Below are 24452 nucleotides of genomic sequence, written 5' to 3' on the forward strand. Positions count from 1 at the left end.
AGACACATGTATGGATAACAGGATGAAGTCAAACAGAGAATGCCATGGCACAGCTAGGCTCTGTTTAAAGACACATGTATGGATAACAGGATGAAGTCAAACAGAGAATGCCATGGCACAGCTAGGATCTGTTCAAAGACACATGTATGCATCCTTTAACCAGACCCTGCTCCCTCAACCCCCCTGAAAACATCTCCATTAAAACAAGCAAGAGAACAGAACAGAAGAGACCAAAAAGACAGAATGGAAGGCCAGAGACAGGTTTAAAAATATAGACTTCAGTTTATTGCACAATCGTTGCTGGAGACTGAGGAGTGGGAGGGCCTGTCTGTATAATGCAAGACACTACAGATGGACACGTAGAGAAACTAGACACAGGGAGATACAAGATGGCCATAAATTAACAGAAGAGTTGGTGAGAACACAGGCGGGTCGATGAGGCACAGTAGGATGCAACTTGCACCCAGACATGGAGCAGGACAGACAAAACACATTAAAACACAGATTTCACACATGAAGTATGAGATCTTAAAACAGCTCATATATTCAAACATACAGGGTCCATAAGTATACATTCATAACTGGTTTGTGCAACCCTGAACATGCAGGGTTTGGTCACTCCTAGCATGTTAACACTGTTGAGTAGTAAGTATGTTAGTCAGTCACATTGCCTGTGTAAAAGCAAAGTCTAATTCTGGTATTTGTTTTCCACCAATGGTCCTTTGACAAATCACATCAGGTCTTTTCACATCAGATCTTTTTCAGAGTTGATTGGTCAAAAGATCAATTAGTGAAAATATCAGAACTGGGCTTCCTCTGCCAGACACAGAACGTTTGGCGGTGAGCCTTTATACGATACAATATGATGCCTGCAATAGACTGCAACGTTACAGAGTTATGTCCACCAGATGGGGCCAAATAAACAGCCATTCAATTCATTTACAAAAACCAAGAGAGACCGAAGACAAGGACAAAAAGAGAAACAGACAGACCCTCAAGAAAGCTCCCTTCATCAAGAGGAAAAGGGCATTTCATTATCAGTACAGACAGTATCATAATTAGTACCAACCCTCCACAGAGTAATTGTATCAATAATAATAAGTATCATCATCATCATCATCGTCGTATAACAATAGTGGACAGTTAATCCTTTATAAATAGTCAGAAACAGGCTAGCTGGCACCTGTGTACAAAAAACAAAAAAAAACATTACATTTTGTTAGTGTTTCATATATCATGTCATCATTATCATCATAGAATAGCAGAATATACAGACTAAAACAATGACCATTGGCTGGCCTGGTTCCATCTCTGAAAAATGGTACTGTTGGTGGGCCTGGTTCCATCTCTGAAAAATGGTACTGTTGGTGGGCCTGGTTCCATCTCTGAAAAATGGTTTTTAGTTCTTTCTCCCACCACTCTTCCCTCCCATCTTCCCATTTCCACAGTCTTACTCTTTTCTCAACCGCTCTTTAAATACATTTCACCTTGTTTAATCAGAGCCCACCCCAAGAATCCCTAAATAATGTCTACTTCTACTACTACTGCTGACTCTTAACTTCCCTCGGACCCCTGCCCAGTTCCGGAGCCCCTCACAGTGGCCTCTGTGGTGTGTGGCTCTAAAAGCCATGTTTCAGAGAGGAACCCCCTGGCCTCAACGTAACAGCTACGGCTATAGCACCCTGAGAAGTGGAAAACCCAGGGTGGTGGAGTCCCTTTGAGTAGAGAACTGACCCTTTTTGTTTTTTGTGACAGTTGAGAAACACCACTTGAACACACATCCACTTCAGACAGTGTAAATGTATTTGTATCTGATAATGCATAGATATCCAGTTGTAATCAGAGGTATTCATACATGCCCCCCCCTCCTGTATCTTCCCCATCTTTTATTTTTATGAGGATATATTTAATCGAGCAAAAGCATTCTTAAGCCCTGGGTCTCTCAAAAACCCACACGGTTACCCATCTCTACAACAGAACTGAAAAGAATCAGTTTTATCTGGGTTCACATATTTGAGTAAATAGGTTGGATGTGGTTGATATTAAATACACAGTAGTACCACCCCTCAGGTCCCGTTTCCCTCGGACACAGAGCATTGTCTGAGGTGACATACAGGTTAAATTCCAGGTTCCTACTTCTGCTTTCTTTCCTTTAATTACATGTATAAAAAAGTATCAGCGTTATATACTGTTTGCACTGTATGTATATATAATCTACATACATACATGTATTTACATGGACTTTAAATAAGTTTCATTACTGGTATTCACTTTGATCCAAAGCCCTTTTGAAAATAAATAAACAGTGCAGTTTATTTGATATAGTTGTATTGCCTCTGTTCTAGTCCCTCATATTCCTGTATTAGTATATACTGTATGTAGTATGTTCCTCTCTTAACACTCATGGTCCACTGCCCTGACAGCATGTAAAGCTCTTAGCTGGAGTGACTGACACATGACGTGTCATATGTTACAATGCACAAGCATTTGGCTAATACTAAGTTAAAGTCCTCGTATGAGACAATGACTTTCCGTTTGAGAGCTACTAACATGCATTAATAATCAGTTTCATTCAGTGCACTGTAATACAATTTCAGCTTATGACGATACAAGGGGCCATGGCTGTAATGTACTCACCATGACAGGGGTGGTTTCACAAGGGGGCTGAGAAACGGTTTAACACTAGTCAAAGTCGGGTTGCAGTCTGAGGCCTGTGTGGGAGAGGCTGGGACATTCTCCCTCACCCTTGACTCAATGTGAGCAAAGTATGTGCTACAACGGAGGCCCTCGACACATCATTTGGCAACTTGTGAGTGAAGTGGTTATTAGTGTGGGTATGTGTGAGTGTGTGCACTAGGTTACAAAAGTGCAATGTTACATAGAAACATGCAAACTTAACTAGTCCATGGGACGGCTAGGTTAAAGTTCCCTCAGAACAAAGCAGATTAAAAAAACAAAATGCTTGGTCTCAACCTTCCACATACAGTCAATCGTTGAACAAAATCTATAAAACACTAAAGTAATCCAAAAAGTAAACATTGTACTGTTCCTCAGAGCATAAACTCAAATGCCAGTGCAGAAACTAGTGGCAACAATTTTGACTTTAAAACTGAGTAACCAGAAATAGTTTGCTCAGGGTTACTGGTTGTGAAAATGGTGAGAGGGTTAGGGGTTCATTCATGCTTGGTTGCAGTTGTCTAATGAAATACTATACGGCACAGATCAGCTTGGTACTACAGTATTGTACCTCTCTAAGGGTAACAAAGTGCAAAGAGTCCAACTGGGCTATGTTATGTAGTAATAATGTCCAGCTTTGGCATAGAATGCAGTGCCTCATACCAAATCATTATCTGGCCTCGGACAGTTAAAAGCCTAGAAAGTAGCCTAGCTGTCGGCCATTTCCACCCTCCCAGGGGAACCTACTGGTTTCTAGTAGTCAAATAATAATAGGGCATTCTAATTTTAAAAACCCTCATCACAAACTGTCTCTCTAATACCGTAGAGTAATAATCATTTGGTATCTGTTTGGTGGCAGAACTTCCCTTTTCAGTCAACAAGATCCATCTTGCAGTCATGTAACTATTGTTCAGGTATTATAAAGAGAGACATCCGGTCTGTTTTAGGCATCTTCATTTAAGACGTTATGTGCCCTTTTCATTGACTACTGTATGTGCCAAACATGATTACAATAATCAACAAAATATATATTTTTTAACTTTATAGTCATGAACTAATTCTAATAATCCGGATTCAAAACCAATTCAAATTCCTCAGTTAAATGTGAGGAATTGTCACTTTAAATATAGATATTGATGAATAAATAAAATGCACTGTCTCACAAGATTAATTGGTTAACCAATAATAAAGAGTAACTTCATGTAACTCAACAATAGCAATTGTAAACGTAAATAATCTGTCATGATTCCCTATTCAAAATGGTTGTATTTTCAATGGCACAAAGCATCCAAGTTCAGTCTAGCATTTAGGCTATGTGGACTGCACTAAAAGGGAGGTAAACTTCAAATAAAATGAGCACTCACAAGCCAAGGAATGAACCCTTTCACCCATACCCAGTTACCCTTCACCCAGTTACCCATACCCTTCGCCCATACCCAGTTACCCATACCCTTCACCCAGTTACCCATACCCTTCACCCAGTTACCCATACCCAGTCACCCATACCCAGTTACCCTTCACCCAGTTACCCATACCCAGTTACCCATACCCTTCACCCATACCCAGTTACCCATACCCTTCACCCAGTTACCCATACCCTTCACCCAGTTACCCATACCCTTCACCCATACCTGACCACAGAGAGACAGACAAAGCCAGAGAGAAGGGAGAAAGACAAACAAACATGGAAGAAATAATGAGAGGGAGAATATCCTCTCTAATACACAGTAACTCAAGTAGTTCCATAGGACTCTGTGACGGGTCTGGGAGTGCTTTGTGCATTACTTGTGCATTACTAGCATGTATGCATGCTACGCTGTGAGTGTGTGCGGTGTGTGTGTTTGTTCTAACGTTTATATGCTATGTGCTGCATAGGTTGCAATAGAATGACATCTGAAAAATACTTCAGAAAGAATGAATGCATCATTGAAGGTCCACTTTGACAAAAGACATAGGTTGAAATGGTAATTGACACATGAGGATAAGTCAACAGCAAATCAACTATTGCTCAAGTGTAACTTCACTTGCATATCATGATTTTTTTGGTAGACATTTCTATGTGTATTTCTGACATCAAATCCTTAATCTCCTTTGTGTGTAATCTTCACAGATCCTCTGCTGTGTGTGTGTGTGTGTGTGTGTGTGTGTGTGTGTGTGTGTGTGTGTTGACCAGTGAGCCAATTTCCAAATCCTTGTGTGTGTTCCCTAATATAAATAGCAACGCATGTATAATGGCAAGGTGGACACAGATACAGTATGAACATTCTTGCACATGTGTCAAAGCCTGCACCAATCCCTATTATGTAAAACACTTTATCTGGCCTTCCATGCACGTCTTCATGAACACCTCCCATCTTCCCTTCCCAAGTATTACCTATTGAAACAGCCCCCCCCCCAGAGGTCCTCCCCCAGAGGTCCTAAACCCTGTTCCCCGCTGGTCCCCCTCCAGGCAGAGTGGGGCTCAGTCTGAGGGACAGTGGTGGCTGTTGATCCAGAGCAGGTCGTCCAGCACACCCCAGTGCAGGTAGAGGATGGAGCCCACCACCAGCACGTGCATGATCTGGTGGCTGTTGCACCAGTAGTCAAAGAGGCCCGGGCGGAAGCGCTCTGGGATGCGCGAGATGTTGATGATCCCGCCCAGTACAGCCAGCGCGTCCATGGTGAGGAAGTGTTGCAGCGAGGTGGGGCTGCCGCCGCCCACACCCACCCAGCGCAGCAGGAAGAAGGAGAAGCGGAACAGGGCCTGCCAGGCAAAGGAGCGGAGGCGCCGCACGCTACTCCGCGCCGTGATGGCCGAGTAGATAGCATAGCTGGACAGCAGGATGTAGACGAGCAGAGCCACTGTGCGGGTGAATGGGTAGCACAGCAGGGTGCTGTAGACGATGGGCAGCGCTCCTGAGGCAAACACAACACACAAAGTCAGAGGCAGTTAGTCATTGAACTACCTCACAACAAATATTCCCATCCCAGAGAATCATGCACACAAAGCTGCCATCAAGGCAAAGGGTGGCTACTTTGAAGAATCTCAAATAGAAAATATATTTTGATTTGTTTAACGCTTTTTTGGTTACTACATGATTCCAAACGTGTTATTTCATAGTTTTGATGTCTTCACTATTATTCTAAAATGTAGAAAATAGTCAAAAGAAAAGCCCTGGAATGAGTAGGTGTGTCCAAACTTTTGACTGGTACTGTATATATAGATGACTTTCCTGTCAAAATAAAGGTTTAATAATAATAATAATAATACTTTAATAGGTACTTAATAGGTACTTACTATAGTCATTATTTATGAGATGGGAAAATGTTTTTATTTTTATTAGGTTATGCATGTGCTCTTTATGACAAAGTGTGATATCAAACTTTTTTCCCCCTACCAAGTTACACATCTTGAAAGGCACCAAATTGCTGGAACGACCCACTGGTTATTGGATACTCAAGATGATTTGCATATATGTAAATTAAAAATGGATTGCACAAAAAGAGTGCACCAGAGAGTGTACACAGAAAACAAAAGGCCGGAAGAGAAAGAAAGGAGAGAAGGAGATAAAAAGTTAGAAAGAATGAAAGAAAGAATGAGAGAGAGCTTTTAGTTGCTACCCAGAAGCCCCTCTGCTTACCCAGCGTGTTGATCATACAGATGCCACACATGTCAAGGGTGAGAAGAGTGTGGTAGACAGGCTCTCCTCCCTCGTGGTTCATGAAGAGGTGGTAGAGCACAGAGCCCAGCTGGGGGGACAGGCAGGCCAGGAAGTGGACCACACCCAGCCATGTCACACTGATCTGGGACCAGGGGAAGTTGAGCGGGATGAGGAACAGGAAGCAGAGCAGAGGGATACCTGTCAGGAAGGGGTGAAGGGGATAAACAGGGTTCGGTCAAATAGGCCTAAATCTTGCTGACAACTAGCACCAGGTTTACCAATACAAAACGCTTGCAGTTTGCACTACTGTACTGGATAGTTTATTTTCACCTGTTAATCTATTCCAATGAAATGACATAAAATGTCAAATGTGTTATGAATTTCCAATCACATTAGCAATACGGCATAGCGCTACTGCATAGACACTTTTTTCACCTTCCACAAGCTCTTGTTTAGCTTCAGCAACAATTACTGCTGCACTACAGGGCAATCCCACGGTAACAGAATTACACAGAGACTGTATGGCAAGCAAAAAACAACTATGTACAATGACTACTTTGACCAACTTACACACCAGGGTTCTCTCCAGGATATTTTAACAAAGAGGTGCTGCAGAGTACAGCCAAGATTTATGAACACCTGTAACTGCAATTTCCTGCAATCTAGAGCAAACAATGGCCTTATATGATAACAAATTAAGTAATAAAAACGTTTTTTTTAAATGGTTTGGTCCTACAGACAGTGAGTCATATGGCAGGCAAACAGGCATCCAGTTACTGTTTGATTCAACGCTAGGATGACATAAGCGACTGAGCTTTGAGGTACGATTGTCCAGTACCTCAGAAATGGCCGGCCTCCTGGGATTTTTACGCATGACAGTGTCTAGGGTTTACTGAGAACGGTGCGACAAACAAAAAGCATTCAGCCAGCGTAGCCCTGTGGGCGAAAACAGCTTGTTGATGAGAGAGGTCAAAAGGAGAATGGCAAGAATCGTGCAAGCTAACAGGCAGGCCACAAACAGGCAAATAACGGAGCAGTACAACGGCATCTCGGAACGCACAACTCGTCGGTCCTTGTCACGGATGGGCTATTGCAGCAGACGACCACACCGGGTTCCACTCCTATCAGCTAAAAACAAGAAGAGGAGGTTCCTATGGGAACGTGATCACCAACACTGGACAACTGAGGAATGGAAAAACTTTTCCTGGTCCGACTAATCACGGTTGCTGTTATGTCATGCTGATGGCAGAGTCAGGACTTAGCCTAAGCTGCATGAGTCCATGGGTCCTTCCTGCTGTCAACGGTACAGGCTGGTGACAGTGGTGTAATGGTGTGGGGAATGTTTTCCTGGCACATGTTAAGTCCCTTGCTACCAATTGAGCCATGTTTGAACACCAACCACACCTTGTAGAATCCATGCCCTGAAGAATTCAGGCTGTTCTAGAAGCAAGAGGGGGGTCTGACCCGGTACTAGATGGGTGTACCTAATAAACTGACCACTGAGTGTAAGTGCCTTTAGAAAGTATCCATATCCCTTCACTTATTCCACATTTTGTTGTTACAGAGGGAATTCTAAATGGATTAAATAGATGTATTTTCTCACCCATCTGCACACAATACCCTATAACGACAAAGTAAAAACGTATTTTTTCAAGATTTTTGCAAATGTATTTAAAATGAAATACAGAAATATCTCATTTACATAAGTATTCACACTCTTTTGCTTTGACACTCCAAATTGAGTTCAGGTTCATCCAATTTCCTTGGATCATCCTTCAGATGTCACTACAACTTCCTTGAAGTCCACCTGTTGCCAATTACATTTTTGGGGCATTTTGAAAGGAACACACCTGTCTATATATGTCAGAGCTGCAACTATCCCATGAAGTCCAAGGAACTAGTACATCTCCAAGATTGTGATGAGGCATATATCTGGGGAAGGGTATAACACAACTTGTAGAGTGTTCAAAGTTTCCAAGAGCACAGTGGTCTCCATCATTGGGAAATAAAAAAAATATGGAACTATCCAGACTATGCCTAGAGTTGGCCTTCTGACCAAATGGAGCAACCGGGCAAGAAGGACCTTGGTCAGGGAGGTGACCAAGAACCCAATGAACACTGACAGAACTACAGAGTTCCTTGGCTGAGATGGGAAAACCTGCCAGAAGGACAACAGTCTCTACAGCCCTTTAAGGGAAAGTGTCCAGACAGATGCCACTTCTGAGAAAAAGCCACGACAGCATGCCTGGAGTTAGCAAAAATGCAGGTGAAAGACTGATAGCATCAGGCAAAATATTATTTCGTCTGATGAGACAAATTTTACTATTTGGCCTGAATGCAAAGCGCTATGTCTGGAGAAAACCAGGCACAGAACACCATCCCTACTGTGCAGCATGGTGCTGGCAGCATGATACTATGGACATGCTTTTCAACTGCAGGGATTGGGAGACTGATAGAGGGAACAATGAATGGAGTCAAATACAGGCAAATCCTTGATGAGAACCTGCTTCAGAGTGCAAACGACCTTAGACTGGGGAGAAGATTTACATTCCAACAGGACAATGACCTCAAACATACAGCCAAACAATGCTGGAATGCTTTCCAGCGTTGGAATGCTGTTCACCACCACTGCCCATCTAACTTCACAGAACTTGAGAAAAAAAACAAATTTAGATGTGCAAAGCTGATACAGACATACCCCAGACGACTCAAAACTGTAATCACCACCAAAGGTGCTTCTGCAAAGTATTGACTCATGGGTGTGAATACTTATTTAAATGAGATATTTCTGCATTTAATTTTCAATACATTTGCAACGTCTTTTCACTTTGTCATTATGGGGTATTGTGTGTAGATAGATGAGAGATTTTTTTTAATCAATTTTGAATTCAGGGTGTAACAACAAAAAAAAGAGGTATGTCCGGGGGTGTGAATACTTTCTGAAGGCACTGGGTTTTTTTCTCTTACGTTCTTTGGGAGATCCCTGCACAGTAAATACAATTAAAACATTTACTGGAAAACAGTGCAGATGCAAAGATCACAGTTCTTTCCTGTGAAAAATCACAGCGTAATTCCGTTACCATGGAATTACCCTTAAACTACAGAGATGTGTTGTAGGTTGCTTCACTTAGGCTATTGGGATGTGCTTGGAGAGCAAAATCAGGTCCTTGAAATTTGATACACACATATCACTCTCCTCCACATCCTGCCTTCTTCCCGTCTTTCGCTCACTCTGCTTTTCGGAATGTAAAATAATTTGTCCTGGCCAGGTGATACAGCCAATGCAATCCAACACCAGAGGAGGCTGGTGGGAGTAGCTATAGGAGGACAGGCTCATTGTATTGGCTGGAATGGTATAAATGGAATGGAGTCAAACATGTGATTTCCATGTTTGATAATGTTCCATTTATTCCATTCCAGCCATTACAATAAGCCCGTCCTCCTATAGCTTCTCACACCAGCCTCCTGTCTAACATCTATTTTGAGTTTGATCTCTTCTGCACCCCTCCCTCCATACCCTCCCTCAGCACGACTGAGCAGTACAACTGGACAGGCTCTCTAAGGCTGCATTTACACAGGCAACCCAATTCTGGGGGTTTTCCATTAATTGGTCTTTTGACCAATCACACCAGATATTTTTCAGAGCTGATCTGATTGGCCAAAAAAACAATTCGTGTAAAAAATATAATTGGATTGCCTGTGTAAACACTACTCTTTAGACAGGAGTTGCGTGTTTCTATCCAAAAGTATTCCAGCTGTTGAACCTATTGTGCAAATGTAGCATGTGGACTCCATTTGTGTGATCTTATTTGGTTTTCAAGTGCCATATATTACCAAAAATGGGACCTGTGTGACTTCACTAACTTGAAATATATAAATATATACCATTTAGCAAACGCTTTTACCCAATGAGACCCAATGAGTCATACATCCGTATTTATGTAGCCTATTTTCTGAATGCTATTATGCTGCAAGAATATTGCAATAACCTTTTTCTCTGAATGACAAACCTTTTTCACTGAATGACAAACCTTTTTCACTGAATGACAAACCTTTTTCTCTGAACATCCTTTTTCTTTTAATTACTTTCTCTGAATGACAAATTGCATAGTAAGGGAGAGGCTAAGCTGCCTGCCAATCAATCAATCATTCCTGGTCTTAATAAAGGATTCCTCTTCCTTTCAGGAATAAATTCCCCCCTTCCCTGGTGATCACTAATCCTGTCTGGTTCAATGACTGTTGGCAGGTGTGCTGTAAGTAAAATGGAAGGAGATGGCTGACACTAAAACTGAACACTCCATTGGTACACAAGCATCCTTTATACCGTAGCAAGTTGACTTCACTTGAGGTCATCAAGAATCCTATGCTAGAGACCATGGTTTCATATGCAATCTTGGTCACTTCAATCTGAAAATTAAGAGGATTTTTAGAGACACAGAGAGCCTTCTCCTTCTCTACCCAACACATATACTGAAATTATAAGAGTATGTGGGCAAATTCATTGTGAATATCTAAAACTTCTCACCATACTTTCTGACATAATTACCACGTTATTACCAGTTTATTCTGTGCTGTAATGTACTACCAAGTGCAACCAAAACTTTACATAAAGCTTATTATATTAGTCATCAGCTGGTGTTGAGATGTGTCTTTGGCAACTTACTGTGATTCAACTAACTACAATAGCAAGCTGCTTGCTAGTTAGCTAGCCAGCTAACACTTCCCATGGCTGCTGTCACTGGTCACAGTACGGAGCGACTTCAGTGCCAACAGAAACTGTATTTGAATTCAACATTTTTGAATTTGTAATGCACAAATTGAATAAATAAATTTAACTTGTATTTCATGATTGAAAACTGAATTGAATTAATAGATGTAATGTTTAATTTCAATTTAATTAAATATATTTTCAAATTCAGTTCTCTAAATTCAGATTCAAAACCAGAGGCAACATCCTGGTACTTTGTCAGCAGGGAATGGTAGAAGTTAACAGAATGAATCAAATTTTCTACAGGTTGAACAGGGTTCCAGCGGTTTCTGAAGCCAATGTGGCATGTTTAATTTATTTTTTTCCCGATTAATTTGGCTCTAATATGTGTACCATTTTGGCTATAAGCTATTATGACCCCATTCCTGAATGGGACTCTCTAAGACTCTCTTGAATATCGTCGTTCCTTCTGTTCCCCTCTATGATGCACACAGGACACGCAATAGAGTGTGACAAAAATAAATGCAATTTGGCCCCCATAAGAATATAGTTGAATTGCCCTGTCATAGCCCTTCTGAGGATAGCTTTTCCACTCCCTATTTAATCTTGCTCTTGTGACCTACTGGGTTCAAACCGGGTCTCCAGCACGTCATAGACTGTGTTAGCCCACTTAGCTAAATCGCATATGGATGAGTTCAGGAAGCTAACAAGTCTTCAAGTCTCCAGCAAGGGCTCCTGAGTGGTGCAGGGGCCTAGGGCACAGCATCTCAGTGCAAGAGGCACCACTACAATCCCTGGTTCAAATCCAGGCTGAATCACCTCCGGCCGTGATTGGGAGTCCCATAGGGCGGTGCACAATTGGCCCAGTATTGTAAAAAATTGAATTTGTTCTTAACTGACTTGCCTAGTTAAATAAAGGTTCAATAAAAAATAAAGGTTACTCATTAAAAGACTGTGGATCTTGGTTACATTTCACCCACCTTTGACCTCATACTCACGTCACCAATATAACTGACTGGGTTTGAACTCAGGCCTACTGGAGAACAACACTTTCTGTGGCAAACAAAAGCATAAGAATCTGTTTACCACATTTAATGAGAGCACACCAGCGGTGGTTTGGTGATCCATGCATGTGATGAACAACCTTGCCTGAGACCGGAAGACATAATTAGGTTCTAACCCAGGTCTCCTGTGTGCCAGACAATGCAATTTTTCAGGTCTCAGAGTACTCATCATGCAAGCATGGTCCATGAACCACCTGTTACACTTCACCCCCCTTTGACCTCCTCCTCGAAGAGACCCATCCAAGTCACAGAACCAATGCCTAAGCTTTAGCTCAGCAGGTTAACAAAGTCTTCACCCAGTCAGTCACATTATAATGAGTACCCTTGCCGGAGACTTGAAACTAATATGTCTAACATGTCAGACTAACACGTCTTCAAATCTCAGGCAAGGTTCTCATCACATAAACATGGTCACAGAAACCACATCCATGTTCCAAGTTTTAGCTTTCAGCAAAGGGGTCATAATAGCTTGTAGCCCAAAGAGTTCAAACGCTAGAGCCAAATTCATTGGAAGAAGATAAATTCAACATGACACATTGGCTTTAGAAAACGCCTGAAACCTGTTTAACACAGAGCGCATGGTTCTCCCCAATGTAAGTGCGGTGCTGCGCCACCTTGTAGACTGGCTGCACCACTATGTAAAAAACATATTTTTTTGTTAGCATTTAATAGAGTATTTTTTGCTCTAGATTGGAGGAAATGGCACTTACACGTGTTAAAAATAAAAAAAATCTCTGAGTCCAAAGGGGGTCACTGCCCTGCTCCAGGCCTCCCCTCAGCCGTACTCTGCTGCACCACCTTGTTAAAATATCCTGGAGTGAACCCTGGAGCGTGTGATTCTATCTGTTATTTTTGTTACCATTCCTTGCTAGCAAAGTACCAGGATGATGTCTCTAGTTTTGAATCTGAATTTAAAGAACTGAATTTGAAAAGTGAATCTGAATGCATCTGAGAAGTTGAATATATGAAACTTTGCTAAACTTGAAATTATATTTTGTAAACTTAATACACAGATAATGAAAGCAATATATACCATATTTAAACTGAATATATAAATATTGTATTTGAATATTTAATGCAATTGAAATTGAATTTTAAAACGGAATGAAATATTCATTCAATTCAGTTTCAAATCATGAAATACAAGTGCAATTCATGAATTCAATAACTCAATTTGTGCATTACAAATCGAAAAATATAGAATTAAAATTCAATATCTTAATACAAAAATATTTAATTCAAATCGTTTCTGTTTGCACTGAAATCGCTCCATAGCAAAGCCTGAACTGCTCTGTTGCTAACTAGCAAACCCACTCATTTACTTCTAGAGAAATTTAGCTAGCCAGCCAGCAAGTTATCTTCATCTCAAAATATTTAAACTCACCATGTGTGTATATGTTTCCCAGTTCGTTGTGCATGTAAAAAAGGCTTCTTATACAGTCTTGGACAGAAGATATTGGTCGGTATCCAGTCAGGACGTATTTGTTGAATTGAAGATGAGGAGGTGAATTCGCCCAGTCTAATAGTCTGGGTCCATTTAAAAATGCCATAGCAACCAAAATAGTTAAAACGACGCCGCCAAAAAAGTAAAATAATGACTGTACACCTATATACACATATAATAGAATTATTGCGAATAAAAATTTATTAGACACCATTGATAGAATCTGGGGGGGTTAGCTAGCTATAATGTGCTGCTAGCTATATAGCTAGCTAGCTCCCATAGCTACAGTACTGTAGCGAGCTAGCGACAGAAAATATGTTCTTTCTTTTCAGCACCACTACCCGGTGACAGCGTTTTTATCCCGCTGTTTGCTTTTAAAAACCGATACATGTGTCAACCACAGGGGTTGACAAGGACGAGGCCAACCACATACATGGTGTAAGCCCGTGGTATACATTACATATTACATTTGATTGCCGACATAACACCCAACATCTGTCGGAGGTTAGCTAACACAATATAATTCATGGTAGCTGCTAGCTAGTTACTCAATGTGTCGCTAGCTAGCGTACAACATTCCACGGCACATAGCATAAGCCATAGTTAGTTTATCTACACCGGTTCACAAGTCCAGTGGCTTTAGCTTAGCTACTTCCATCCGTCACCTTGATACCACTGACTACAGAGGAATGGGTTTAGCGGTCAGATTTCCAATACAGGACTAACGTTAGCAGGTCATAACGTAAAAGCAGCTAAACGCTCGAGCACAATCATCTCTATTGTCTTTACAAAAATATACATATTCTGGTTACAGCTAACTAACGGTAGCTAGTTTGTCACCGACCAACAACTGCAGATGTAGTGCGATGGAACGCGTTAGCGTGCTACTGCTGTGATTTGCACCGGGAGATTTCAAACAAATATGGATAAGGAAGATGTCAACCCGACACCAAAAAATACAGATTTTCGTGTCCAAATCTTCTCTCGTATTGGTACCCCCATTTCCCATAAAGATTCCGTCCAAACTCTTGTTAGATGTGACTCGTTTATTCACCGGCGTCGAGTCCCTCGCATCGGATGATTGATGCCCTGTACCGGACAGTGACGCTCTAATCCAATGTGGGTATAGAGCGGTACTGAAGAGAATTATTGCGGGGGACTGACACTGGGGTTTTATGAGAAAACAGCACAAGGGAGACAGGGATACATACCTGGAATTATTTTGGAATAATGTTTAATAATGGCTGCACCAATAATTAGGTGATCCTCTCTAGAATTTAGGAAACATGAAGAAGAAACAGTTATTTGTACTTGAATCTTACATCTTCTTCTATGTATTTTTCTAATTACTTTCACGTAGTTAACAAATATAGACCTACAACAGCAAAGTTTACATTAAAATACACAAAAATGCACATTGGATAAGAAGGTGAAAGGTTGACTGTAGTGCCAGCCAGGGTGGCGGGAGCCATGTCAATCAACCAGCCCTTGCAGCTTGCGCTCTATGTTCACTCTTCATTAGCCAATAGGAAAGCCTATAACATGAACACGCCATTACTAAACCAATTGGAGGGCAGAATTGTATTCATGGGTGTGTTCATGTAACATATTATTATATGGGTGCGTTTCTATCTGATATGACTCTGTAGTTGTGAGAGGGCAAAGCATAGAGAAAATATATTGTCCCTATATTGTTGGAGGTATGCTTAATAATTCTAATTGACTGTATAGATTGTGATTCAATATCAAAAACAATTGTTTACCAAAAAGTAATAACTTAGTTGTTAGGAGCATATGAATGTTTCTCTAAATATGAATCTAAAATGTTGTTTCCACACTCTCTCTTTCTCTCTCTCTCTCAATTCAATTCAAGGGTATTTATTGGCATGGGAAACATATGTTTACATTGCCAAAACAAGTGAAATGGATAAATAAACAATAAAAAGTTAACAGTAAATATTACACTTGCAAGTTGCAAAAGAATAAAGACATTTCAAATGTGATATTATGTGTGTTGTAACAATGTGAAATAGTTCAAGTACAAAAGGGGAAATAAATACATATGGGTTGTATTTACAATAGTGTTTGTTCTTCACTGTTTGCCCTTTTCTTGTGGCAACAGGTCACAAATCTTGCTGCTGTGACACACTGTGGTATTTCATCCAATAGATGAGAGTTTATCAAAATTGGATTTGTTTTCAAATTCTTTGTGGGTCTGTGTAATCTGAGGGAAATATGTGTCTCTAATATGGTCATACATTTGGCAGGAGGTTAGGAAGTGCAGCTTAGTTTCCACCTTTTCTTGAGAGCCAGGTCTGCTTACGGCGACCTTTCTCAATAGGAAGGCTATGCTCACTGAGTCTGTACATAGTCAAAGCTTTCCTTAAATTTGGGTCAGTCACAGTGGTCAGTTATTCTGTCACGGGTGTCGTTGGAAGTAGACCAAAGTGCAGCGTGGTGAGCGTACATTTTCCTTTTATTTTAAAATGTCGCAAACAAAACAACAAACGAAAGAAACAACCGTGAAGCTTACAGGGCTAAGTGCCACAAACAAAGTTAACTACCCACACTGAAGGAGGGTGAAAGGGCTACCTAAGTATGATTCCCAATCAGAGACAACGATAGACAGCTGTCCCTGATTGAGAACCATACCCGGCCAAAACATAGAAATAAAGAAACATAGAATATGAAACATAGAATGCCCACCCAAATCACACCCCAACCAAACCGAAATAGAGACATAAAAAGGCTCTCTCAGGTCAGGGTGGGACATATTCTGCCACTGTGTACTCTCTGTTTAGGGCCAAATAGCGTTCTAGTTTGCTCAGTTTTTTTGTTAATTCTTTCCAACGTGTCAAGTAATTATCTTTTTGTTTTCTCATGATTTGGTTGGGTCTCATTGTATTGCTGTCCTGGGGCTCTGTGGGGTCTGTTTGTGTTTGTGAACAGAGACCCAGAACCAGCTTGCTTAGGGGACTCTTCTCCAGGTTCATCTCTCTGTAGGTGATGGCTTTGTTATAAAAGGTTTGGGAATCGCTTCCTTTTAGGTGGTTGTAGATTTTAACATCTCTTTTCTGAATTTTGATAATTATCGGCCTAATTCTGCTCTGCATGCATTATTTAGTGTTTTACGTTTTACACAGAGGATATTTTTGCACTCTCTCTCTTTCTTTTTCTCCCTCCCGCTCTTTCACTCCCTCTCTCTCTCTAGATGAGTGTCATTTCATATCTAAACTTGAATAACATTATGAGTCTCCCAGTCGGCCAGTCTCAACATTTCAATAGTTGTCCTACGAGGTGACCCTATGGGTGTTACATGCCATAAATATCAGTCTCTTTGTATGAGAGACTTGATGCCATTGTATCTATTTTGATAGTTCTGATTGACACATCAAAATTAAGCTTGGAGCACATTTGAAAATGATCAGCCTGCAGAATGCTGTGGTAGCCATGCTGGTTAAGTGTGCCTTCAATTCTAAATAAATCACTGACAGTGTCACCAGCAAAGCACCCCTACACCATCACACCTCCTCCTCCATGCCTCACGGTGGGAATCAAAAATGTGGAGACCATCCGTTCACCCACCTACCACAGCAGTTGGAACCACAACTCTCAAACCTGGACTCAGACTAAAGGACAGATTTTCACTGGTCTAATGTCCATTACCTGTGTTTCTTGGTCCAAACAAGTCTCTTCTTATTATTGGTGTCCTTTAACAGTGATTTCTTTGCAGCAATTCAACCATGAAGTCCTTATTCAAGCAGTCTCCTGTGAAGCATTTATTTAGGCTGCAATTTCTGAGGCTGGTAACTCTAATTAACTTATCCTCTATAGCAGAGGTAACTCTGGGTCTTCCTTTCCTGTGTTGGTCCCCATGAGAGCCAGTTTCATCATTAGCTTGATGGTTTTGCGACTGCACTTGAAGAAACGCTCAAAATTCTTGATATTTTCCGTGTTGACTGACCTTCATGTCTTAAAGTGATGATGGACTGTCATTTCTCTTTGCTTATTTGAGCTGTTCTTGCCATACTATGGATTTGGTCTTTTACAAAATAAGGCTATCTTCTGTATACCACCCCTACCTTGTCACAACACAACTGATTGGCACAAATGCCTTAAGAAGGAAAGAAATTCCACAAATTAACTTTTAACAAGGCACACCTGTTAATTGAAATGCATTCCATGAAGCTGGTTGAGAGAATACCAAGAGTGTGCAAAGCTGTCATCAAGGCAAAGGGTGGCTGACTACTTTGAAGAATCTTAAATATAAAATATATTTTGATTTGTTTAACACTTTTTTGGTTACTACATTATTCCATATATGTTATTTCATAGTTTTGATGTCTTCACTATTATTCTACAATGTAGAAAATAGTACAAATTGAGAAAAACCCTTAAATGAGTAGGTGTGTCCAAACTTTTGACTGGTACTGTATGCTTGAAGGGTGCTTTCTTCTTTCTTTTTCAGACCTGAGCCCTAGGACCATGCCTCAGGACTACCTGGCTTGATGACTCCTTGCTGTCTCCAGTCCACCTGGTCGTGCTGCTTCTCCAGTTTCAACTGTTCTGCCTGCGGCTATGGAACACTGACCTGTTCACTGGAAGTGCTACCTGTCCCAGACTTGCTGTTTTCAACTCTCTAGAGACAGCAGGAGTGGTAGAGATACTCTGAATGATCGGCTATGAAAAGCGAACTGACATTTACCCCTGTGGTGCTGACCTGTTGCACCCTCTACAACCACTGTGATTATTATTATTTGACTCTGCTGGTCATCTATGAACATTTGAACATCTTGGCCATGTTCTGTTCTAATCTCCACCCGGCACAGCCAGAAGGGACTGGCCATCCCCCCATAGTCTGGTTCCTCTCTAGGTTTCTTCCTAGGTTCCGGCCTTTCTTGGGAGTTTTTCCTAGCCACCGTGCTTCTACACCTGCATTGCTTGCTGTTTGGGGTTTTAGGCTGGGTTTCTGTACAGCACTTTGTGACTGATGAAAGAAGGGCTTTATAAGTACATTTGATGGATTGATTGCTGTCTTGTTTTCTGTCTTGTTGTGTCTTATGTGTTTGTTGTTATTAGTGTAATGGTGTAATGTCATATTGAAAATTTAAAAAACTTTATTGACTAAATTAAAACCATTCTTCCTTCAGTTATCTATGGCCAACTCATATTGCTCTGCCTCTTTAATCGTAACAAACTGATTATATTTGGTCATTTCAGAACGTAGCTTGTTATATTGAATGAGAAGGTAAATTCCTGCCTATATCACATTACCCTAGACCTAGTAGGCTATCATTATCTTCTCAACAGTTTCATTTTATCAACCCACACCACCACTTCAGAGAAATGACAAAGTAAATGGTCTGTCAGATGAAGGCATTTAACTGAAAGACCACTGTCGTATTTTTCCACTGAGCAGCACACCAGACCACCACCCCAACCCCTCTTCCGCTCAATTCTCGCTCTCTGAAACCACAGAATGTTCTATACTGTGGCAGACACTCTTTTGCGTCGTCTATACTGAGACCAACATCCCCTCAACCTTCCATTTGCTCGTCCCGTTTGAGTACGAACACACCTTTTCCTATATCAAAAAGGAACTTAATTAGGGTACATTATTGCCCCAGCCTCTCACTCTCACATCCATCACATAGTGGACAGACTGGTCAAAGGTGAGTTTTAATGCTGTATATTTAGATTAGCTTTGCACCATTTTTATAGAAAGGAAACATACACAAGTAGTTATGTGAATATGGACAAAAATATACTTTTTGAGTACACATATTCTAATAATTGGATTTGACTTTGATAGTAGGCTGCGGTAACACATTTACTACCACATTAGATAACAAAAGTAAGAGAAATTGAACAAAATATGAACCAAAAAAACTGTACAGTCAATAAGAGAGTGGCCTTTGAAATGGATAAATAACTAACAAGTGGGATGAAATCGAACAAGATTGAGTTTATGCAAGTGTTATGCTTATACCCTATTATGTATTTCCTAGTTGAGGGTCAAGATTAATTTCCATTGAGGATTCAATTCAGGGAATGAATATGATGATGACGGAACTAGAATTCAACAATAACCATTATGTAAATTGGGAATATTTTTGTAGAAGTTCCATGTACACCAGCATCAAGTTTTCATATGTTTGTGTAAAATATGGTAAACATTGTTAGCTTATGATCTAGCTTATAGGTTATGTTTGCATGCTGACTTGCAATAAGTTATGTATGTTATATCTTGGTTATCAATAATTGATTACTTCATTATAATAATTACCCTCTAAATAACGCTTATTTTTTTCAGCATGAAACAGTGACTCGTAGCTGCCCGTCGCAAACATCTTCACACCTCATCCAGGATGTCCTTATTGATAGTGTGCCTCTGGGCAGGGCTTATGTTGTCCATTCCTCGTCCCAGTTGCCAATCATGCACCATCGGCTCAGCCAATGAGTGCAAAGAGGCAGAATTTGCTCCTGGAACCAACCTAGCAGGGGAAGGCTTTGACATCACCAAAATGAAACGCAAAGGAGCCTTTGTCATTGACATGAACGTGTGGAAACGCAAAGACAAGACCTGCACCCTCTGTAAGAATCCCTATCTGGAAGGGAAACAACAGAGGCTTCCTTTGGCAGTGGTGGATTGGAGACCAAACCACCACTGTAGTATGAAAGTGTCCAGTAAACTCCATCGCTCCAGTGAGTCTCTCGTCAGCTCCAGTGGCTCTTCTGTGGAGAATAACTGGCAGGTCAATCTAGAGTTAGAGAAGGGATCAAAAAGTGGGAAGATTATGCTCGCTGGTACCAACTCCAAATTGGCTGAGTACTCCATGGAGAAAACCAAGAGTGACAAGTTCAGTTTCATAAGCCACAGTGTATCCTGCGGGTATTACAGGTAAACATCAGGTGGCCCACACAGCATGAGCTCATTTTACCCATGTGTCTCTGTGAAACCTCATCTCAGTTTCCTTTGGGGATTGTAAATACAAGTGTGTTTTTGCATGTTTATGTCTGGTATATTTCTGTGATCATTTCATTTTATGAGTGTTTGTCTGTATCCATACAATATTAACCCCCCTCTCTCTTTTCTCTCCAAAAATAGCTATCGAGTATCTGGCCAGCCCAAGTTACACCGAGAATTCAAGACAGCAGTGAAGAATCTCCCCAAAATATATCAACAAGAAAACAAACAACGTTATTACAAGCTTATTGATAACTTTGGCACGCATTACATTACCAAGGTGAGGGAGAGAGATGGTCAACATCAATGTTGTAAATCATCAAGGCAATAGGCACACAAACTAAATAGCAAAATTAGGGATGTTTGCCCCTAGATGTGCAGTTTACTGGCATCTCTCTGGGAACATTCATTACTTTCTACCTCTCATCCTGTGTGTAGGTGAGCCTGGGTGGAACGGTGCAGTCTGTGACCAGTATCATGCAGTGCCAGGCCAGCCTGCAGGGTCTCAGTGCGGAGGAGGTGAAGATGTGTCTGGATGTGGAGGCGTCTGCCAGTGTGGGTGACAGAAACAGCTTGAAGACTGAGTTCAAGCACTGTCAGGAGGATAAGTCTAAGACAGAGAGCAAGGCCAGCTTCTCCAGTGTCTTCAATGATAGGTGGGGAATTATAGTCTGCTGCTTTTTCACATATAGATTCTCCCTCACACAATTTCTTTATTTCTGTCTCTCTCTCTTCACACTTCCCTAATCAATACATAGTCTCCCTTGCTGAAATGTGTACTGCCCCTCACAAAAACCTTTTCCCACTCTGACACCCTACAGGTTCACAGAGGTGAAAGGTGGCCACACCACAGAACCAGAGCTCCTCTTCTCTGCTGAAAATGATCCCGCCTCCTACAAGGAATGGCTGAACTCCCTACCACACTATCCGGACATTGTCTCCTATTCGCTGGAATCTCTCCATGAGTTGCTGCCCACCACCAACCCAGCTCGGAAGCACCTGCGCAAGGCCATCAGCGACTACATCCTGGAGAAGGCCTTGTGGAAGAACTGTTCTGAACCCTGTCAAACTGGCATCAAAAGTGACCACAGAGACTCCTGCGTCTGCGGCTGCCACAACATCCCCGGGGTGAGCGCCGACTGCTGTCCCACCCGCAAGGGCCTGGCGCGGGTGGTCATCACTGTTCAGAGAGGGGCCAACCTGTGGGGAGACCACACCACTGCCACTGACGGCTACGTGAAGGTGGCTTTCGCAGGCCAGACAATCGGACGCACTACAGTTATCTACAACAACAACAACCCCAGCTGGGCAATGAGCTATGACCTGGGAACCGTGGATCTGTCAACCAGTAAGAAGCTGAGATTTGAGGTGTGGGACGAGGACGACAAGTGGAACGACGACCTGTTAGGAGAATGTGAGAAGGAGCTGACAGCCGGGGTGAAGGAGGATCTCTGCAACCTCCAGCATGGCCAAATGTTCTACAAGTGGGAGGCGGTGTGTGCCCCCAGTCTAGGTGGCTCTGCCTGTATGGACTATGTGCCCTCCCCTATGAATCCCCACCTGGAGAAGATTTATGTGTCTCGCCACTCCCGTCTCATTCCAAAGGACATGCTGGTGAGTATGGGAGTGTTGGTGGACGGACCCAATCTCCATGGCAACAAGAGCCTCAGTCCAGGGAACAGAGAGTCTGGTCGATTTTAGAGGTATGCATGGTGATCCATGTCAAAACCCCACATCTTTTTTCAGGTAGATTTCTCCAACCTAAAATAATAAAATAAATGTTTTGTTAAAATGTGTTTTGTTTTCTATACTGTATCTCTGAACTCCTGAGTGGTGCAGAGGTCTTAGGCACTGCATCTCTGTGCAAGAAGCGTCACTACAGTCCCTGGTTCAAATCCAGGCTGTATCACATCTGGCCATTATTGGGAGTCCCATAGGGCAGCGCACAATTGGCCCAGCATTGTCTGGGTTTGGCCGGGGTAGGCCGTCGTTGTAAATAAGAATTTGTTCTTAACTCACTTGCCTAGTTAAATAAAGGTTACATTTAAACAAAATAAAACTATTTGAGTATTAGTTGCTTGTTTTGTAGTTGTTTGTGTTTATTTACAAGGTAGCTTGCATTCAGTTTCAGATTGTTGAATGATTGGGTTACTTTATGCATAATAAAATGCTTATAGCACACACAGGGAGATCTCGTTTATGTCTCAAATGCAACGTTCTCTGAAGTTAACAATCAGGCAATATGTACATGTTGATGCAAGATGAGCACGTGCATAGCTGTCATTTATTTTTCTGTCAGGTGTTGTATTGTTACGTTATGTTGCATTTGGTTTCGTTTACTGTATGTGAGATATCAGTTGTTTGAAGGCACAGTTGCATTACTTGAGAGAGGAAGGGCTATGGTTTCCTGTGCACGGATAAAGTTTAGGGGACGCCATGCACAAGACGAATGAAACGAACTGCCGTGTTGAGATAACGACAAAACTATTTCCATTGTGGAACATGATAAAGGTCTTTGGGGATACATTGTCAGTAATAGCAATACAGTAACATAAGAAGTACTATGTCATGAACAAACAGCACTGGCATAATGAGGTATTAAGGAATAGTTTTTCATACACATGACATCTTCTGTATTGAAAATCCATCACAATATCCCAAAGAATATTTCTCTTTATAATGACCTCAGAAGAATTCAGGTGTCAGGTTTTGGGAACAGGTCTTTAAATGTTTGATTTATTTGGTGTTGATTTAAACTCATAGAGCCTCAGTCTTAAAACTCAATCCCCACATCACATGTACAGTACATTTGCCATACTTTTGCGAAGGATAAAAGAATGAGGAGACTGACAGACATTATACGGTTGCTTTCTGCCCTTTTGTGTGAAATGGATATGAACACAAACACACTGGCAACACAATCTCCAAAGCCAGTAGAGGAAGAGAGGGGACAGACACACAACAACACAAAAGACAAGGACCATGAACAAAAAACCAGACAAATACAGAACAAAAATGGAATAGCTAAATGTAACAACAGACCAAACAACAAACATCACCATGAACACATGACGGAACGGAACAAATATTCACTTCAAGAAGGCCTCAGCTGATTAACTTAACCTGGACAGAGAAAGAGAGAGAGAGATAATACATGTTGTTAAGTGAAGCAGCTGGTTAAAGAGGACAATAAAACAAGGTAGATCATGAAGCTCTGATCTAAATGACTAGTAAGGTGACTTAATGTGCTCAGTCACAGAGACAAGCATAAATGAGTAACAAACACTCATCCCACCCACCTTTGTACCCTCCATTTCCAAAGAATCCAGTCAGTCCACCACCACCATATTTGCTTTCCTTCCCTCCTGGTCCTGAAGGAGACACACAGTCAGAGGTTTAGGTTTTGTTAGTTCAGCAGACAACAAAACAACCAAACAACAAAACAAACAAAAATGCAACGGTGTTAATGGACATCCCTGGTTAGTTGTAGGAACCAGTGGAGGCTGGTGAGGGGAGGATGGTTTACAGTAATGGCTGGAATGGAGTCAATGAAATGGAATGCAACACATTTCATTCCATTCCATTCCATCCACTCCGTTTCAACCAATAATCTCCCTCTCTATACTATAATTACTATAATGATCTACTCCATTCCAGCCATCACTATGGGCCGTTCTCCCCTTACCAGCCTCCACTGATAGTAACTAATATGGTTATTCTGACAGAAGAGAGCAGGACTTTCAGTCAGGGAATGTGACTTTATAACTTACCGTTACTGTAGGGGGCACTCTGACCTGCACCCAGCTGTCCTTGACCATAGCCTAAGCAGTGACAAGATGAGTCGTAACAATATTTACCACAAACAGGACACACAGAGACACAAGGGACATTTACAAGACACGCACAGAACACTCACAACAGACTAACACTGAAAAATGTGTGCTCTTCCTCA

General features: G+C 41.5%; 3 protein-coding genes across 14 annotated transcripts in view; 1 reads left to right on the forward strand and 2 right to left on the reverse strand.

Moving 5' to 3' along the window:
* Positions 1-262: 262 nt before the first annotated feature.
* LOC109878696 (progestin and adipoQ receptor family member 4) lies at positions 263-14654 on the reverse strand. Its single transcript, XM_020470905.2, has 3 exons — positions 13474-14654; positions 6297-6515; positions 263-5571 (listed from the first exon to the last, which is right to left on the reverse strand). The coding sequence occupies exons 1-3, from the start codon at positions 13745-13747 to the stop codon at positions 5138-5140; spliced, it is 927 nt and encodes a 308-aa protein (XP_020326494.1). The 5' UTR covers positions 13748-14654; the 3' UTR covers positions 263-5137.
* A 4337-nt stretch (positions 14655-18991) lies between these two features.
* Positions 18992-22573, forward strand: LOC109878684 (perforin-1). Its single transcript, XM_020470895.2, has 5 exons — positions 18992-19205; positions 19847-20434; positions 20642-20780; positions 20939-21156; positions 21322-22573. The coding sequence occupies exons 2-5, from the start codon at positions 19902-19904 to the stop codon at positions 22199-22201; spliced, it is 1770 nt and encodes a 589-aa protein (XP_020326484.2). The 5' UTR covers positions 18992-19205; positions 19847-19901; the 3' UTR covers positions 22202-22573.
* Positions 22574-23203: 630 nt separating this feature from the next.
* LOC109878666 (glycine-rich cell wall structural protein 1.8) overlaps positions 23204-24452 on the reverse strand; it is a 35919-nt gene continuing 34670 nt past the window's right edge. For all 12 annotated transcript variants that reach the window (XM_031827930.1, XM_031827929.1, XM_031827921.1 and 9 more), the window contains 3 exons: positions 24271-24321; positions 23800-23871; positions 23204-23623 (listed from right to left, as the gene is read on the reverse strand). In XM_031827930.1, the coding sequence (XP_031683790.1) occupies positions 23619-23623; positions 23800-23871; positions 24271-24321 (128 nt within the window). In that variant the 3' untranslated portion in view covers positions 23204-23618. The remainder of the gene's footprint in view (positions 23624-23799; positions 23872-24270; positions 24322-24452) is intronic.

Source organism: Oncorhynchus kisutch, linkage group LG6, assembly GCF_002021735.2.
Source record: "Oncorhynchus kisutch isolate 150728-3 linkage group LG6, Okis_V2, whole genome shotgun sequence".
Taxonomy (NCBI): domain Eukaryota; kingdom Metazoa; phylum Chordata; class Actinopteri; order Salmoniformes; family Salmonidae; genus Oncorhynchus; species Oncorhynchus kisutch.

Coding starts and splice junctions, on each gene's coding strand:
- LOC109878696 (XM_020470905.2), bottom strand. CDS start 13,747: ATGGTGTCTAATAAATTTTTATTCGCAATAATTCTATTATATGTGTAT. Junction 6,516..13,473: donor GGGAAACATATACACACATG/GTGAGTTTAAAT, acceptor CCTTCCTGACAG/GTATCCCTCTGCTCTGCTTC. Junction 5,572..6,296: donor CTGTATGATCAACACGCTGG/GTAAGCAGAGGG, acceptor TGTTTGCCTCAG/GAGCGCTGCCCATCGTCTAC.
- LOC109878684 (XM_020470895.2), top strand. CDS start 19,902: ATGTCCTTATTGATAGTGTGCCTCTGGGCAGGGCTTATGTTGTCCATT. Junction 20,435..20,641: donor GTATCCTGCGGGTATTACAG/GTAAACATCAGG, acceptor CTCCAAAAATAG/CTATCGAGTATCTGGCCAGC. Junction 21,157..21,321: donor TCCAGTGTCTTCAATGATAG/GTGGGGAATTAT, acceptor GACACCCTACAG/GTTCACAGAGGTGAAAGGTG.